General features: G+C 43.5%; 1 protein-coding gene across 4 annotated transcripts in view; it reads right to left on the reverse strand.

The window, feature by feature from the left end:
• EIF4ENIF1 (eukaryotic translation initiation factor 4E nuclear import factor 1) overlaps positions 1–19,395 on the reverse strand; it is a 1,251,142-nt gene that overhangs the window by 296,059 nt on the left and 935,688 nt on the right. For all 4 annotated transcript variants that reach the window (XM_044068847.1, XM_044068848.1, XM_044068846.1 and 1 more), the window contains one exon: positions 15,190–15,313. In XM_044068847.1, the coding sequence (XP_043924782.1) occupies positions 15,190–15,313 (124 nt within the window). The remainder of the gene's footprint in view (positions 1–15,189; positions 15,314–19,395) is intronic.

The following is a 19,395-nucleotide window of genomic DNA, read 5'->3' on the forward strand; positions in this document are numbered from 1 at the left end:
CACTAGGTTGGATGAGGCCTCGGTAGGAGGTAAGTTTTCGGCTGAAGGAAGAACCGCGAGCTCGGTTTCAGCCGAAACAGAGACACTCGCGGTTGGCTTAACCGCGGTTTTGGCCGAAACCGCGGACCGCGAGTGTCTGTCCTTTTCCTTGTGCTTTTTAGATATTTGCGTAGTCTGAGGATCCGACGGCATAATGTAAGCAAAATCTGAGCCGAAAAACTCCTCAGCAAATTCCGACCGACGTCTAAGCGTCCATCGGTTAAAAGAAGCACAGGCTAGACAAGCTGCTACGTCGTAGTCTGGGCCTAAACAAGGTAAGCAGTAAGAGTGGAAATCTTTATGAGGTATTTGTTTCCCACAAGTTAAACAGTTATTCACAACCCATTTGTAAGGACTGCAGATGCATCCTTGAAGGATATTTGCCTGTTTAATCTCTGGGATAAGAGAGTTTGCACCTGTTTCAATGCCTCTGCCCAATGATTTGAACTGGGAGTTCACTGAATTTGTATCCCTGAAAAGTGATCTTTTACACCCACTGGTCTTTTGTTACAGATAGTCAATTGTCTTTTAGAGACTGAAGTGGTCCATTGTTTGCTTCTCTGCTGGCACTCAGTGCTTGGATGGAAAGTTCCTGCTGAACCTGGGAGGTTGAACCTGAAAGAAATCTTTTACTGTTTGCATAGATTTTGCTTGGTCTTCCATCTTTTTAAGCACCTCTTCTGCTTTTTCCCCAAACAAGCGCTCCTTACCTTGGGGGTGCATCAATAAGTACAGACTTGACACTATCAGGAAGAGGTTGTTCCTTCAGCCATGCAAGTCTCCTAATGACAGATCCCGTCACTGCTGCCCTGCTAGACGCTTCTAGGGCGTCATATCTACAGTGTAATGAATGTTTGGCCACTTGACAGAGTGCAGTAAATCTGCACTCTTGAATTGGCAGAGTCAGGAAAGGTAGCAATTTTCTCTTTTATTCGTTCCAAAGTGTGTTGATATTTTATCATATGGAACTGACAACTGAATGCTCAGATAGCCAAGGTTGCAGAGGTGTATACTTCTTACCCCATCTATCCAGAGCTCCAGAGTCTGTCAGAAAGAGGAGGGTTTTTGGCAGAACTAATTTAGCTCCTTTAGGTCCCTGTGTAATTACCTCTGGGTCTGCAGCAAGATTTCTGTATAGGTATTTGTGAGAAACCGGTACTCTGTAGTACTTGTCAAGTTTACTGGAAGCAGGAAGGAGGGCATTGGGGCTAAGCTGGATTCATGTTAATCAACCACCACTTCTAAAATAGGGGGGATGGACAGAGATCTTTGTTGAGGAAGGTCCAGAAACAAGTCTTTTTTTTTTTTTAGACTGTGGGAAGTCCTGGGATTCCCACTGGAAATGTTCCTGAGGGAGTGAAGGGTTTCCCCAAAGGAAAGGTCATCTGAAGGGGGAGGCAGAAGGGATGGATTTCTCTGCATCTGAATCCTCAAGCAGTTCAGGGATGCTGTCCCTCTTCAAAAACTGAATAGTCAGGTTCCTCACAAAACTGTTCTGTCAATTTCTGGAGAAGGGTGTCTTTTCCTTTTAGAAGTTGTGGCCTGACTACCCCAGATAAGGGAGATGAGACTGCCATTTTCAGCATGTGTGCTTAGGGTGGTGGTGCAGTAGCAAGATGGTGGCTAGAAGCAGATTTCCTTTAAGTGCCCTGGCTTCTAGGCCTGAGAAAATCAGTCGGTCCAAGAGAAACTAGTTGGAAGAGATGTCTATTTTTGTCTAGATTCAGTAGTGCGAAAGGCCACCTTGGAAGCTGGTGCCTGTGTAGCAGCTCCAGACCAAACAGGCAGAAACAGCCAAAGGCTTGGAAGATGAAGATTTCTGCGGCACACTGGACTCTAAGAGGGTCTCTCTGTAGAGGCCTGTGTAGATATCTAATCGGGCACCAGGGGCTGAGAAAGCACCTCATTGAATTCCAGACAACTGACTACCTGCTTAGCGGTAGCGTCACCTAGAGGCTTAGCCTTGAGAAATTTCTCTATCCTTACCCTCTACGTTTTTTCAGAATGTCCACAGATTGTTGGCTGACTGACGCCATATCAGAATGTCAAGACGGAACATGAAAACAGTCTACACAAAGAGCTCTACGGCGAACGGTTCTCGCATTAAACGGCACTGAACTGGCAACGGGGGACATTGTGGTCTGGGCCTAAACAATTGACATCGTAAGAATGGAAGTTGCGGTGTGGGATCTGCTTTCCACAAGCGAGACATTTGTTAACTTTTTCAGACATCGGTTAGTGCAAAAAAAAAAAAGTATCCCCAACGGGGCACTTGGCTTTAGATGTTTTCAGCTGAAATTCAACTTCTGGTAGTGACCAATCGGCACACGTGCGAACTGCTTCTGCTACGGGCTCCACAGCAAGGAAGACTGATGTAATGACGTCAGCTGTCTTGCTTTATAGCACTGACGACCTGACGTCAGACTACATGCGACTGCAGCTGATGCAAAAACCATTGACACTGGTATTCGGGCCGGCCGAGGGATACCACAGCAGGGATAACCCACAAGTGATGACTGCAACAGTGAAACACAAAGATAATCAGCAATTTTCATAGCATAGCTGGTAGATTAAAAACCTTGTTGTCTGCATGATTGGTAACCTAATCACTTTCAGGTTAAGACCGGATTTGTTTTGTAAAATTTGTATGACCTGATCATACAGTTAGCTTTGTTTAAAGGTTCTGAGTTTACCCAAACCCACACTGATGTACACAGGCTGGTAAATTAGATCCAATTTTAGTTAATACATTTTCAATTGTTTTAATGTTCCCCACAGATCCTAAGAAAGTCTTAGAGAAAGCACCCTTTTATGAAATCTCAAAACAGACTTCTTTCAGCAGAACAGTATAGCTGTGTACACTTACTAAAAAAGTAGAAATTAGAGTGTATTCACTGTTGCAGTCCTAACTTGTGGGATTTCCTGCTGTGGAAGCCCTTGGCCAGCCTAACTACCAGAGTAAAAAAATCTCCCTCCTCCTAGGCTGGTGGATGCCCTACCCTGACGTCAGTATGCTTGGGCATCAAGGGAGCCAGATGGCGCCATGACTTTTTTCTTGCCCCTTAGAAGGTAGGAGCCCCCCGGATGAAGCATAAGCAAGGGAGAAAGAAGGGAGGGAAAGAAGACTGCAACAGTTTGTGTTTCACTGCTGCAGTTCTGAGTTGTGGGATGACTCCCAAAGCAGAGAGTAGGATGGAAGGTCGATTATGAGGAAAAGGATACACGGCAAGATGGCAGTGGCAAATCAGACTCTAGACTTGGAGAAGGCTGATAAGTGGTAGTGTTTGGTAAAGGTACACACAGATTACTAACTAGAAGCTTACAAAATGTCTTTGGTAAGTACTCCTTTCAGGAAGGTAGCAGAGGTAGATGTGGCCCTATCAGAGGGAGTCCTTGCAGACTCGAGGCTTTTTGCCATGATGGCTGTAACAAAAGGAAATGTACAGAGATCCACTTGGAGAATGTCTGTTTGAAAATTGGATTCTATTCACAGCCGGAAACAAAGAGCTGGTCTGACTTCCTGTAAAATTTACTTCTGTCGAGTAGCAAAGCTGTCTGTGTACATCAAAGGAGTCAGAATTGGGGGGGGTGCAAGTGTATGGCTTGATTAAAGGATGCGTCTGTGACCACCTTGGACATAAAGGAGGGATTAGCCCCAAGTGATACCCTGGGTGGAATACTAGATATTGTTCCACTGCCAAGAGAGTTTAACTCAAACCCTTCTGGCTGAGGTGAGCCAGTAAGAGGACAGTCTTCCATGTTAAGAATTTTAACTCTGCAGCTGCTGGTTAATAGGGAGTAGCATCAATTTTTCTAGGACAAAACTGAGGTACAATGGAGGTGGGGGGGTAGTCTCCTGGGAGGTCTGATGTGGACCACTCCCCTTAGGAATTGTTTCGTCGGGGTGGGAAATAAAGGAAGAACAGGGATGTCTGCTGAAGTGGCAGAGATGTGAATCTTGATGGAAAAGGATAGGCTTCTGTCCACCTGTGTATCCAGCTAATCTAAAATGGTTAAGACTGGCTGATTTGGGATTGTGGCCTTGCTGCTAAAGCAAGAGAACCTTTTCCATTTGACAAGACTATGATGCCCTAGTACTAAGCCTTCTAGCCTCTAAGGATGTCGAACTTGTCAACCTAGGGAGGGCAAACATTCTCAAACAGCTTTCGGGAATCACCCTTCATCAGGGTTTCATTTTGAGGAATTATCCAAGTTGAGAGGGTGCAGATTGGGATGCACAAACCTCCCCTGATCCAGAGTCAGGAGGTCCAGTCTCTGAAGCAAATGCTACAGTTTTTCATTGGTTAAACCCAGTAGCAGAGAATACCAGTGCTGCCTGGGCCAGTATGGGGCTATCACAATGACCCCTGGCCCTTCTTCCCTGATCTTTAGGACCACCTTTGGAAGAGGAGGCAAGGGAGGAAGTTTGTTCCTGGAGCAGAATATTTTCAGTTGAGCATTTGCTTTGGCAAAGAGTTCTCTCTGTGGAGACCATCACTTGTTGGCCATGCTGAGAAATGTTTCCCAGATACAGAAGCCACTTGTGGGGATCCAGCAGGTGCCTGCTTATATGATCTGCTAGACTGTTTTGAGCCCCTAGAACATACTATGCCATGAGCTGCAACCTCAGAGCAGTCTGTCAGACCTGCATCACTAGACGACAGGAAGAGAGTAGGTGCCACCTATTTATGTACGTTACTGTGGTGTCTGGTTTGACAAGCAGGACCCCTGGTTTCTGCTGATCTTTGAAAGCCACTAGGCCCTTCTACACCGCCATCAATTCTTCCCAGTTTATGTCCTGGTGTCTGAACTAAGTTTCCCATCTGCCCCAGATCTGAGGGTGTTGGCAATGAGCTCCCCAGGCTGTCACTGAACCATCTGTGGTTAGAGTTTGGTCCTGAGGAATGATCGTAAAGGGGAGACCCAGGTTCTGGGCACATACCCATGTCCACCACGCAAGCTCCTCTTAGAGGTGAGGGCAGCAAGGGATCAGAGGGATTTCTGTCTCCAAGGACAGAGTGCTGGCACCAGCAATTCCTGAGGTACCATTGAAGCTTCATGTGTAACCTGGCCAGAGGAATCATGAGGATACAAGAAGCCCTGTAGTCTACTGCTCTGAGGAATTCCCTGGCTGAGAGACATAGTCTCTACATGATGCACTGGAAATAGTGTCATGGAGGAGATCTTTTCTGGAAGAAAGACCTTTTGAAGGGAGGAACACAGAGGAGCCCCTGGGAAAGCTCTCCTGGTGGATGGGTCTTGTGTTGGATTACCAGAGATTTATAGCGAACAGAAAGGAGGTGAAGTGTGTCAGAGAAGGAAACTTGACTGACTTGTGGCTTGAATAAGGCAGTAGTCCAGATAGGGGGAAAGTTGGATTCCTTTTGCTCTGCAGAAGGCGATTACAGGGTCCAACTCTGTGAAGACTCTGGGAGCAGGAGACGAGCCAAAGGGCAGTGCAAAGAACTGAAAGTGACTAGTGCCAGTCCTGAAACAAAGAAAACCTTGCAATTCCTCTAAGAATGTGCAAGTAAGCATCTTTTAGGTCTAAAGTGACCATTAAGGCCGGGGGGGGGCAATCATGGGAGTAAATCTTTGAAGGGTCAGCATTTTGAACTTTGGTACTAGCAGAGACCGATTGAGGGTGGACAGACCACGGACAGTGCACCAACAGCCTTCCTTTCTGGGAATCAGGAATAGCTTGGAATAGAATCCTTTCCCTCAGATCTGGTACTGGTTCCACTGAACCCTGCAAGCACAGGATGTGAATATGGGAATGGATTTCCTCTGATTTTGTGGAACATCTGGGTAGCCTGAGTATCTTAATGGCTCTTTCAAAGTTAGCTTGTAACCATCTGAGATAACCCTCAGAACCCACTTGTCTGAAGTAATGCAGGACCAATTTTCTTTGAACAGGGATAGCCCTCTTCCAAGTCTTCTTTCTATGCTTTCTGTGGAGGGAAGGGGTCGGAAGGGGAGTGCATTATTGCTGCCCTGTGCCAGGGCCCTGTGGTCTAGAGCTCCCCTGCCTGAGGGTTCTTTAGGACCACTGTCTGGGCCTTTGTGATTGCTGCAGCCTTTGAGGCCTTTCCCTGCAATGTTTCCTCTGGCTGTTTTTTGATTGAGGGGGAAAGGACCAGTGTCGAGTGGGGAAATTCCTACTAAACCTAGGAGGCTGAACTTTAAGCAAAATCTATGCAAACTGTCAAGGACCTCATCTTTCACCTTTTAGCACAGTCTCAGGCTTTTCTCCAAAAAGGAAGTCTTTATCTAGGGGTTTGGATTTGACCTGGTCTAGTAGGATCTGTGCCCTAAGCCAAGCATGCTTTCTAATGATAGAGCCAGATAGAGAAGCTCGGCTAGATGCCTCCACAGCATCATAGCCACAGTATGAAGTGCACCTAGCCACCTGGAAGCTGTAATGGCAAAGGTTTAACAGTTCCTTAGCAATGCTGTCCCCCAGGGAGGAAATATTTTGCTTCATTTTATCGGAAATAATCTGTTAGTATTTTATCATATGGAACTGGCAAGTTAAGGGCTCTCATGGCTAGGGTGGCAGAAGTGTAGACTTTTTTTTTTTTTTTTTTTACCAAACCCGTCCGGGGCCTTGCTTTCTTTGTCAGCAGGTAAAGGGTTCTTAGAACAGCTGACCTTAAATCCCTTGAGGTCTAAGGTGGTAACCTCAGTGTCAGCAGAGGGATTTTTGAAGAGGTATTGATGCAAGTCCAACATCCTGTAAAACCCATCTGGATTTCAAGGGTCTGGAAGTAGAGACTCTGGGTTCAGGGAAGAGTCCCTAAAAATATCCTTCACCTCCAAAACAGGAGGAATAGCCAGAGATATGTGCTCAGGGAGGTCACGGTACTCCTTAAGCTCTAGAGAGTGGGTATTCCTGTGCCTCACACTGGAAATGTTCCTCATGGCATTGAGCATTTCCCCAAAGGATAGGTCTTCAAGACATGATGCTGAAGGCAGACTTTCCTCAGCATCCGAGTCTTCATAGGAAGTAAGGAGGGGTCCCTCCTTAAATACAGACCCCCGCCTGGTCAGAATCTTGATCCGAATCAGGAGGTTCAGAATAAGCTTCTGGTGAGGGATGCCTCTTCCCTGGAGAAAACTGGTAAGTGTGGGGTTGCCTAGCTCCAAGGAGATTACGTCCTCAACTAACCTGACCAGGTCCTGCTGATAACCTGCTGGGTGGGAACCAGGAGGCCTTGGCATAGGCCCTGAGGTAGAACCCTTCTTAGGGATAGCTTTTGGCTTGGGCCCAAGTCAGTCTGCTATCCAGATGCCAGTCTCCTTGTAAGGTAGAACGATGCAGGTTGACACAAATCTTGCACCAGCGACGTTCCTTTGCACGTCCAAAGCAGAAATCTGCGACTGGACCCAAATTAACTTAAAGCCAAGGTCTGTTAATGTAGAGGAACCCACCAGGATGTCAGACTCCAAATGGGTCTCGACACTGGTCTGCACCACCACCTCGGTTGCAGAAGTGGGCTGCAAAAGAACCTAGTCTGCCTCAGCAACGAGCCTTGGGAGACTGGCGGATGGTTAAATGGTGTCAAATGCCCTAAGCTTGGGTCTTTTTTCCTCATCTTACACTTGGGGATTGAATAAGATGCCCAAGATTTCAGCCTTATGCCAGATAGTGCTAGAGCTGAAACAGGTGCAAAAACGACAACTAGGAAAGCTGTGATTTGGGCCTAGACAGGTAACCCAGTATGAGTCTGTGTGGGATTTGTTTACCACAGCATAAATTAACCTTATCTGACATAAGTTAAAGCAAGAAAAAGGTGTTCAACAAGGTACTTGGGGGCTTTAGAAGACTTCCCTCTGGTGCAGACCGTCCACCACACCAAAACACTGCTTCGGGTTCAGACAGCAAAAAGGACTGGTGCATGGCACCAGCTGGCTCACTTTATGCCCAAGCATACATACTGTCATCAGGGTAGGGCATTTTTACTCTGGTAGTCTGGCCAGCCAAGGACTTTGGACTGCAACAGTGAAACATGAACACCAATATAACAAATTTGTAGTCTGAAGGGGAAAGCATGAAAACTGACAACTAGATTCCATTACCTGAACTATGGGGCAAATGTTACCGCTTAACGCTACACTCACCTAGCTCTTTATAGGAGGACTCATCTCTCTGGTATTAAGTGCCTTCACAGGAAATACAGGTGTTGACTTGAATCTGACCTAGAGGTTTCCACAAGGTATTGCAGTGGGTACCCAAAAAAATAATTCTGCAGAGACCAGAAAGTTCCTTGTTACCTTTTTATAATCTATGAGTAAGAGAAAAGGTCTGAGGGAGACGTCTCTCTACTGGAGAAACAGCAATTGGAACGCTGCAGACTTTCAAGTTTGCCCCCAAATTAGCCACACCAGCAGCTCAGGCTACTGTACCTTTAGCATGGTTTTGAAGTTGTGGTCTGTTTCCACTAAGGTGCCCATCTGATCCGATTTTGAACTTTAGCACTCAAGTGGCTGATGCTCACCGGCACCAGTAAAATATTCTTCTGCTCCCTAAACAGATGTGCTGGCCTCTACAGTTAACAATGGGCGACATTACAAGTCAGTGACAAATTATGTTTCAGCCCTTTCCTGAATCAGCTTAACCTTTTCAATGTCCAGGCTCAAAATGAGCACCTTTTCAAAAATTCTTTGTAGAAATCAAAGTCTTTCAAAGTTAGGAAATATAGTGAAGCTTTCAGCTCAGAGTCTAGCAGCCTGATTAAACAGTATTTGGTCCCTATGTGATCTGGGTCCAAATAGGAAAAACAGAGGCATGGGAGTTTTTTTTTTTTTTTTTTGGAGTTCAGACTGCTACCACATCCGTTTACAGATTTTAACTATCATGAAAAACAGGAAACCATAAACATGGTGTCAAAGCCACTTACTGAAAATTCCCACAATGTGAATAAGATGTGAAGCTTGAAACAAAGCAAGAACTGAAAAGTGCATGAACCAATGACACACGGTAGCCAACATGTACACTTGCATCAATGCATACCAGCATAAAATCACCTTAATGGTTTGAGTTAGAACATCTGCAATACTATCAAAGTTTAAAACTCTTCTCCTAGAAAAAAAAAAAAAACGCTACTATGGGAAGTTGCACCCCCAACCCTAATTAACCAATTGCAGGCCACACAACCAAGGGGAAAAGGAAGAAAATACATAGAACTGATTGCTTCAACGAGATGCACCTACAGATGAGCTTTTCCCACAATGAGTTATTAGGTTTCCTAACAGTAGGCCTGTGTGTACACCTACAAGAAATGAACTACTTCCTGTAGAACCTCAGGATGGCAGAAACCACAAGGAAAGCAGATGAAACAATTTACTGTTACAGTGAGTAAGAGAAGTCTGACCTACTTTGTTTTGTACCTTGACGGACGGTGAAAGCTTGCCTCATCATTCTCCTCTATCTTATTTTTTTTTACATGGTGTCAGGGTAGTGTGTTAACTGACGCCATCTACCACGATTCAATGCCACACTCCTGCCTTCGACACTCATGCCTGACTGTCACAGATCTTCCCAAAATCCATCCACCTCTTTACTGGAAGTCCTCGTTTCCTCTCATCTTCTTCCTGTCTGTCCCAAACATTCACCAGATTGTTTTGTCATATATTTTTTCTCCAAGTCTAGGAATGCCCAAGTGGGACTCGTCTCTTTCTCAACTGTCTTACTGCAAACATTGAGTCAGTTGTGCTGCATCCTTGTCTGAACTGGAACTGCTCATCTCCAATCTTGCATTCTACTAACCTGCATATCCGTTTATTACCCTTCTCCAGAACTTTCATTCAATTTGACAGAAATTTGAAGCCTCTGTACTGCCCACCATTGAGGCCACCCACTTTGTTCATGTACACTGGCAAGAGTATGCTTATTCTCCAGTCATCTGGCATAGGTCTCTCCACACTGCTATAAGTACCCTCAAGAGCCACTTCTTCCCTATTTTACCCAGCTTCCTTATATCTGCTGTGACCTCATCTGAGTTGTTGCATTCCCGGATTTCATTTTCCTTTCTTACTTCTAGGGTGGGGTCCTCTTCTCTCATTGTAGGCTACATCTGCAGCAGTACAGCTTCAGTGGGGTTTTCTTCATTCAAAAGCTGGAAATACTACTTCTATCTGCTTTTGTCCTGTGGACTGGTGAGACGGTTGTTGCTGGCATCCCTTATGAAGGGTGTCCATCTTTACCTTCATCTTGCAACCCGATGCAGCTTTTTTGTGCCAGCTATTGTGCCACTTTCCAGAAGCTGGCAGAGTGCCTCTGATACCCTGTTCTTTGCTATTGCAATTCCTTTCTTAGCCAATCAGCATTCCTTCCTTCCTATTCTGATTATTTTTCTTTTCCCACTTTCTTGCACTCCTTTCTTTTGTGGACTTGCTGGAACTCTGCATTCCACCAACTTTATGTACCTTATGTGACAGAGCCACGTATGGAAATATCAGTTCTACAGTCCTCGCACATGCTGTTTTCAGGTGCTGCCATTCTTTATCTATTTCTTCCTCTTTTTGGGGGTGCTAAAGCCATGAATAATTCCTTGAATGGTTATACTTTCTCTCTAGTCAACGTCTTGGTCTTCAGCCTGGTCTCTGCTGATCTTGGCCTTCTCTGACCACTGCCTGCAATCAACTGTGGTAAATGGGGTTTATGCTGGAGACAGAATTTCACTGAGGATGACTTTGCAATCATTGATTCTATCCAAGTGCCCTTTCCTTACCAGGTCTACCCAAGTTGCATGCCGACCACTCTTGTATATGATCTTATTACTCTCTTTCTGATCCATGTGTTGGTTACTATCAAGCCATTTGCCATACAGAAGTCCAGAATGGCCTCTCCTTTATTCTTGTTGTCCTACCCATGTGTACAAAGCATTTCTCATCTTGTTCTGTCTGTCCAGATATGTGCATTCAAGCCTCCATTATCAACACCAATTCAAATTGTCCTGCTTTATCTAGTAGGTCCTGCAACTGCTGTCTGAATGCACTCCATCACTGTAACAACCCTGCTGTGGGGCATAGGCTGAGATTAGGATTCTGTCACTAATTCTGATATTCCTCACTGCCTTCGGAAGACACTCACCATAATTCCCACATCATTTCTGGCCTGTCCTGAGTAGCAAACACTATCTCAAGCCAAGTGGCTTTGCTGCACTGCCCTTCCACCCTATCTCATGGGAACATAGGATTTACAGCCTCCATATATCATCCACTTCCAAAGCTACATCCAGTCCATGAACCTATTAAATGTAGCAATTCATTTCATGTTTTGCAGGTTATTTGGTCTGACATCCATCTTTAGCTCACAGTATCCCAAGTAACCCAGGCTAGGCCAGCCAGTAGCTTAATGACCCAGGGCTGCTGGGCTTTATGATGGGCGCACACTGGCCAAAAGGGGCACATACAACACTCCCATCATTAGCACAGCATAGGTCAGAGTAGACCAGGTCATTAACCCACTTATCCAACCACCCATGCCATTCTGGCAACACTAGTCAACATAACAGAATCACCCAAAGATATTTTACTGTCCAGTGGTAGCCCTGCCACAGTGAGCAGTCTGTGATCCATGTTCTATCTTGAAGATACTATGCACCACAGTGAATGCCAAAAATACTTGGTCTGTACAACCCTTCCTCCTATAGGGCATCATGTGGAGTCTTTCTGCCCACAGCTCCACTCATTGGTAAGTTTGAGATGGAAACACTCAGCCTGTTTTTCAAAGGTGGAAGAAACCCCACAGATACGGAGAAACTGCAAACTCCAAACAGCCACTGGCTGGAGGTCAGGATCAAACCTTGCACCTTATTGCATGGGAGGTGAAGACCTTAACCTTATGCCAGCTGGCCTCCATCACTATCACATGAATGGCTCCACTTTTACAGTCAATCCTTGTTTTTAACCACTTTGCTTGCAATAATCTTACACTACCCATCCACCAACAGGAAGTAGAGGTGGCAGTACTATATGATGGATACTTCCCTCCCGTGGCTATAGATGCTAACCAAGGCTGCCAACTTCCCAAATTAAAATCTTACGAAATTTTAAGCTGTTTACTTTTACAGTAATACTTAAAATCTAATATACCTCAAACTATTTTCTTCAATATTTTTTTAAAGTGCGAACACTAGCTTTTCATACAGTATGTGCAGAGTGTGCACACCCAATGAATGGTACTTCTGTATGTCACCATACCAAAGCCAGAAATCTACTCAGTATTTAGGCGGTCTCCATGGTGAAGGGCTAAAGCCCCAATATGCTCTGGGCTTGCAGCTTGGGCTGCTGAAGTAGAGACTAATGACAATGTTCACACCTCCTCACCTCTTAGTAAGGAGTCAGGTCAGATGAACTTAGCGTTGCATCTTACTGGAGAAGAGCCTAGGATGGGAGAGTTGCAGACAGCGCCAAAGCAGTGACAAATGCAGATACAACTGGGTCTTCCAGCATGCAGTGGAGATTGCTGCGCTACAGAAAAAACATCTTTCGCACAATAGGTACAGTGTTGCAAGCCGACCACTTTTTCCTCATTCATCTTGCAACTTTACCAAAGTCTCTTACCGCCTTGTCACTTACCTCAAGTGACAGCCTGTGGTCTGACAGAATATGGTGGGCATGGAAACAGTGAATAGAACAGTTGTATACTGTCAGAATTGCGGGATATAATTTCCATTATAGCTCAATGCAGTTTTTATTGTACAACTTCAAAGTGGTACTGATGTGTAACCATACAAATTTTACATAACGGATGTCTAAAAATGGCCTCTGTCATATTACAAGGCATTAAGATTAGTCTGCAGTAGAAAAACAATCAAGGAAAAAGTACAGTTTTGTACCTACCATAAATGTAGATGTTCGAGGATCCACATTGCTGCTCTTACTTTTCTTGCCCCAGATGTCAGAAGACCCTAAAAGACAAGGCCCAAAATACTGCACCCAAAATATGTACAATATATATAAAAAAAATATAAAAAATATCAATATATATACCTCACCTACACACACACCCCAACCACAACAGGAACGAACATCTACATTTATGGTAGGTACAAAACTGTACTATGTTCGTAGAATCCCAAAGCAGAGGTAAGGGAGGCTGGCAAATCATAAAGAGAAGGGAGCTGACAACATTGCTTGCAAACAAAAAATGTGGCAAAAGCCCTAGACTTATGAGAGGAGGATAAGGTGATAAGAAAGTATGCACTGAACTATGCACTGAACTAGCTGCCTCCTAGAAATAAACTGCTGCTGAGACTGCCTAAAATCCTTAGTTTGGGGTCTGCATAAAAAGTAGGCAAATGAATAGTTTGGGGGCCTGCAACTCAGACACCCTTCTTGCAGAAGTAAGCCAACAGAAAAAAAGTCTTCCCATGACAAGTGGGTCACAATGCCACACTCAATCTTCCACTTTTCTGCATACACTTTCCTTGTACTAGGTCTTCTAGCTTCCATAATCACATTTAAAACTTGTTGAGGAAGTTGAGACCTGCTGACATTGAGCAGATGACCGTCCTTCTGAGATAACAGATGAGGAATCAAAAGGTAAAAGGCCATTCTCCTTACCAGACTAAATCATCCTTGGCTTGTCTTGTCTGACCTTTAATAGCACCTTTGGAAGAAGAGGGCAGAGTGGGAAGGGCACATGAAGGTTTTTCCAACTGAAAGACAGAGCATCCACTTTCCAGGCTGTGTGATGAAACCCCTTTGTGCAAAACTTTGGCAGCTGGTGGTTTAGTGGAGAAGGGAGAAGTAACAGATCTATGTCTTGACACTGTCAATTTCTGAAATACATGAAGATCCAGTTTCCACTAACACATCTGCTAAGGAGTTCTGTGCTCCTGGCAGAAACCTTGCCTGAAGAGTTAAAATCATTGCTTGCCTGCATAGAGGATAGAAGAATGTCCCCCCCCCTTGTTTGATGTACCACATGACAGTTGTGTTGTCTGTTAGAATCAACACCTGCCCTGGAAGAAGTAACTCCTTGAAAGCCATTAATGCAAACTGGACTGCTAACATCTCCTTCATGTTGATATGTAGATGCTGTAGTCTGGCAGGCCACTTTGTCTTCCACTTTCTTCCATTTAGATGAGCTCCCAAGCAAATGTCATGGGCATCTGTATTTGAATGACAGTGTCCAAATCCTGGCAGTGCTGTGTCCATACATTTTGAGATACCATTGTAGCTTCCTCATATGCAGTTTGGCATTGGGAAGTACCAGAATACAAGATGCCATGAACCCTAATGAAGCACATGTCTTGAGAGGGTACTAGACTGGACTTTATTTCGCTTCACAGAATACCTAGGCATCTGCACTGCTATAACATATTCCAGATGCTGTAGAAGGTCTTCCTTTCTTGAGCCAGAATCAGGCAGTCGTCCAAGTAAGGATAGATTTGAATGCCTTTTAGCCTGAGTAGTAAGCTACTGAGCCAGAACCATCCAGTGATCTTTGCCCAGCAGAGGTAAAAGCTGTTGTAACGCCAACATTTTGAACTTGGGAATGTCCAGATAAGTGTTGAGGATAGATAAATCCAAAATTGGTATAAAACCTGTAACCGTGGTGAATGATATCCAACACCCATCTTGCAAAGAACATCACCTTTTTGATTTTGTTCAGATTGCAAACAGGATGGCAGACCCAGAACATTTGGAGTAACAACTTACACTGATAAATGCATAGGCTGGGGTCTGTGGGAAAATATTGCTGTGCAACACAGGCTGCAGATAAAATATGGTCAAATCTGTTACTTGCATTTAATGTTCTCCTGGTTTAAAGTAATTCACTACAAATATGCATCTTCATACAGGTTATTTTCTGCTGGTCACAACTCCCACAGACAGCTCCAATACCCAGCAGTCTTTGATGACATGAGATCTAAAAACAAGTTTGCCAGTATTCTTTTACTCCTGCAGTATCCTAGAGTACAGACCTAACTGCATATCCCATGTCTAAAATTTTATACACAAAATAGTTTGATCATATAATGCACAGTTAAACCTGATCATGGTTCATACATGCAGGTAAAGCTAGTTCTACATCAGAAACTGGCAGAATAAAGCATCCCTTTGTTTACAGAGCACCCTACTTCAAATACGAGACAGAAGGGCACTGTTAATGAGCTGTACTTCACAGTAGCTTACCTTCACTAGACTTCTGTCCCTCCTTGGCATCAGGAGACTTGCTCAACGTCGACTCTTCCTTGTTCCTCTCCTTACTTTCATACATCTTCCGAATTACAGAAGTGGGAGTAAACGACGGTGACAACTGAAAATAATGCAGAACCAGTGTTAACAGACCTCACTAGTACTACACGCAATTTGTGAAGATATTTAACAATTAATCTCTAAACATTCTATCATACAACTTGAAATTAATAGTTCTCATCCCTTATTTAACATACTGGAAAAAATCTTGGGTTTAACATCCCTTAGCAACATTATGGACACTGACTTCCACTATTCTAATTCTTGACAATTAGAGATATTAACAAGGATATGTTTGAAATATCTTTAAATAGAACAGCAAATTACCTTTTGGCAATAACAGCCTGGTCTGACATCTTAACATAACAGGTGAAACAATGTAAAATAGACAGCTACAGTGCAATGGAAAAGTATTTGCCCCCTTCCACATTTTTTTTTTGCATGTTTGTCACACGTTTCAGATCAAACAAATATAAATTTTACACAAAGATAACCCAAGTAAACACAAATTGCAGTTTTTAAGTGAGGATGTTTATTACGGAAAAAAAACTATCCAAACCTACATGGCCCCATGTGAAAAAGTAATTGCCACCTAAACCTCATAACTGGTTGTGCCACCCTTAGCAGCAACAACTGCAATCACACGTTTGGGATAACTGGCAATGAGTCTTTCATGTTGCTGTTGAGGAATTTTGCCCCACTTTTTGCAAAACTGTTTTAATTCAGCCATATTGTAGGGTTTCAGAGCAAGAACCGCCTTTTTAACGTCATGCCACAGCATCTCAATTAGATTCAAGCCCGGACTTTGACAAGGCCACACCAAAACCTTTATTTTGTTGTGTGTTTTGGATCATTGTCCTGCTGCAGAACCCAAGTGCGCTTCAGCTTGAGGTCACAAACTGATGGCCGGACATTCTCCTTCAGGATTTTTTGGTAGAGCGCAGAATTCATGGTTCCATCAATCACAGTAAGTCGTACACGTCCAGAAGCAGCAAAGTAGCCCCAGACCATCACACTACCATGTTTGACTGTTGGCACAATTTTTTTCTGAAATGCAGTTACTTTTATGCCAGATGTAATGGGATGCACACCTCCCAAGAGGTTCAACATTTGTTTTGTCCGTCCACAGAATAATTTTCCAAAAAGTCTTGGGGATCAATATGTTTTTTGGCAAAAAAGTGAAACATGCCTTTATGCTTTTTTTGGTCAGCAGTGGTTTTCGCCTTGAAACACTGCTATGCATGCATTTTTGCCCAGTCTCTATTATGGTTGAGTCATGAACACTGACCTTAACTGAGGCAAGTGAGGCCTGCAATTCTTTAGACGTTATTCTGGGTTTATTTGTGACCTCTTGGATGAGTCGTCGCTGCGCTCTTGGGGTAATTTTTGCAGGTTGACCACTCCTGGTAAGGTTCACCACTGTTCCATATTTTCTCCATTTGCGGATAATGGCTCACCATGGTTCGTTGGAGTCCCAAAAGCTTTAGAAATGGCTTTGTAACCTTTTCCAGACTGATAGATATCAATTACTTTGTTTCACATCTGTTCCAAAATTTCTTTACTTCATGGCATGATGTCTTCCTTTTTGAGATCTTTTGGCCTACTTCACTTTGTCTGACAGGTCCTAAGTGATCTCTTGATTCAACAGGTCTAGCAGTAATCAGGCCTGGGTGTGGCTAGGGAAATTGAACTCCGCTTTCCCAAAAATGTGATTAATCAGTTACTTCATGATTTAACAAGGGGGGCAATTACTTTAACATAGGACCATGTAGGTTTGGATATTTTTTTTCCTTAATAAAATCACTTAACTGCATTTTGTGTTTACTTGGGTTATCTTTGTCTAATATTTAAATTTGTTTGATCTCAAACATTTAAGTGCGACAAACATGCAAAGAAATAAGAAAATCAGGAAGGGGGCAAATACTTTTTCATTGCACTGTATTTACAACCATGAGAGACAAGCCATAGTTCATTAATCACTGCAGAAACAGCAGGGACAAACTGTTCTTTGATATCAGTAAAAGAAAACATGGCCCCTGAGAACTTTATGCAAGATGACTACCAAAACAAACCTTTGTCTACACAAGTTATGCCAGAATTGCACAGCACTTACAACTACCCCTCCACTAAAACTGTGACTTAAACTGCCATTTCAACTTGGTGCGCGTTTTTGGTAATAGGTGGGCAAATAAGTTACTCTAACTTATCAGGTGACCCATGAAGTAAACTCTTCTCTCCTATGCTAGATTTAACTCCGTAGTTGGCATTTATGAAGTTTTGCCAGTTGAAATGCACACCCACAGCAATGCTTGCCTCAATGTCAATCTAAGCAAATATGCTTTCCCTCCACTCCTAATCTCTCACTTACTAGAGAAAACACGTCTTTCACCCCACTAGGGGAATTCAATCAACCTTCCTGGCCCCAGAGTAATGCCTTGGAAGCCTTAATTTCTTCAAACTTTAGTCAGTGAACCCAGCAGACCAAACACTAATTATTATCACTCACTTCTTGATCTTGTAGCCAATTCTAGGTTTCTTAAATCTGCATTTACCCCACTTCCTTTAGTGACTATTGTCTAGTCAGCTTCAATATCACCACATAAATAAAATCCCTTCATAATTTCGGAACAAATCTAAAATTCAACATTTCCAAATTAAAGGCAATTCTAATCTCATTCAGTCTCATTTTCTCTACTTACTGTCGCTAACCTTGAGGACTTGATCTATAAAAAAAAAAAAAAAAAAAAAAAAAAACCACTACCCTATAAATCCCCTCAAACACAACAGTCTCACATACAAACTTAAATGCCTAACAGGCATACTTGGATAAACAAGCCATCCTCATTTTCCAGGTAACAATATACTTAGCTATGAAATCTAGCTAAACAGGCAATCCGGCAACATAAGACACCGTGGAAGGTGCAGTGCCAACTTTGTCGCCTCACAGCAAGAGGTTCTCTGGTTCGATTCTCGGCTGGGGTGCCTTCTGTGCGGAGTCTGCATGTCCTCCCTGGATTCGTGCGAGTTTCCTCCGGGTGCTCAGGTTTCCTCCTGTTACAAAGACGTGTCTGGAGCGTTTCTCCCCAGGCGTCCGCTGCAAATTGGCTCGTTCCAAGTCAGACTTTCCCGATTAACAAATGTAAAATAAATAAAATTATGAAAAAGCAGTCAACCACCTGAAAATTCTGGGCAGAAGTCAGATGGATTAGTAGAGCCTGTCATGTGGTTCAACACCCACTACTAGTCTCGCCTCAAATGCAGATCTCAGCCTCCACTTCAATAACCATCTTATTCCTGATAACATTAATAACCCCTCCTCCTCCTATACTCCCACTTTCCATTTCAAAGCAATAAAAACTAAACACAAAGTACCACTGCCTGAACTAAGCAACTCACTGGCTGGTCCCGACAGTCTCCCATGGTTCTTATTCCTAAGCAAGGAAAACAGTCCCACCCCTTCACATTTATATAATCTCAACCTAACTCAAAACATTTTGTCTGATATCTGGAAAACAGCCACTGTTAAACCTCTCCCCCAAAAATCTAACCCATCCCAAACCACTGACTTCTGTCCAACTCCATCTCCATTCTTCCCATACTTTGTAAACTAATTTTACAATCAACTCACCCATCACACCTCCAAATATCTACGATACTTAAAACAGCATTTATACTGAACTCTGGACACTTACTGATCTCCTCCTGGCTATGGAGAAAACCTCCTCAATGGAGCCATCTTTACTGACCTCACCAGAACTTTCAATCATGCTAACCCTAGTATTATATTAGATCACGTAACTAAAAAGGGGAATTATCCCAGATTCAGTTCCCTGGTCTAAAGAATCTTCAATCAGAATTTCTCTAAGCAGTTTCAAAACATCCTCTCTGCTTCCACATCACTCGATCAGTGAGACCTTCAGGGCTCCATTCTGGCTCTGATTTTCCCCCCATTTTCATTAATAAAGTACCACTTTACCTCGCTCACCCCTCTCAACTTTATGCTAACATGGTTTCATTTCACTCAAGAAATGTACGCATGTCAAAGAGACCATACTGTCAGCTCAAACACCAGAGATCCAAATTTGGGTTTAAGCCATTTAATAAAAATAAAGGTTTGCAAGTACAACAGTATGAGATATAAAA

This window comes from Protopterus annectens, chromosome 4.part0 (genome assembly GCF_019279795.1).
Source record: "Protopterus annectens isolate FY-2018-M chromosome 4.part0, PAN1.0, whole genome shotgun sequence".
NCBI lineage: Eukaryota > Metazoa > Chordata > Ceratodontiformes > Protopteridae > Protopterus > Protopterus annectens.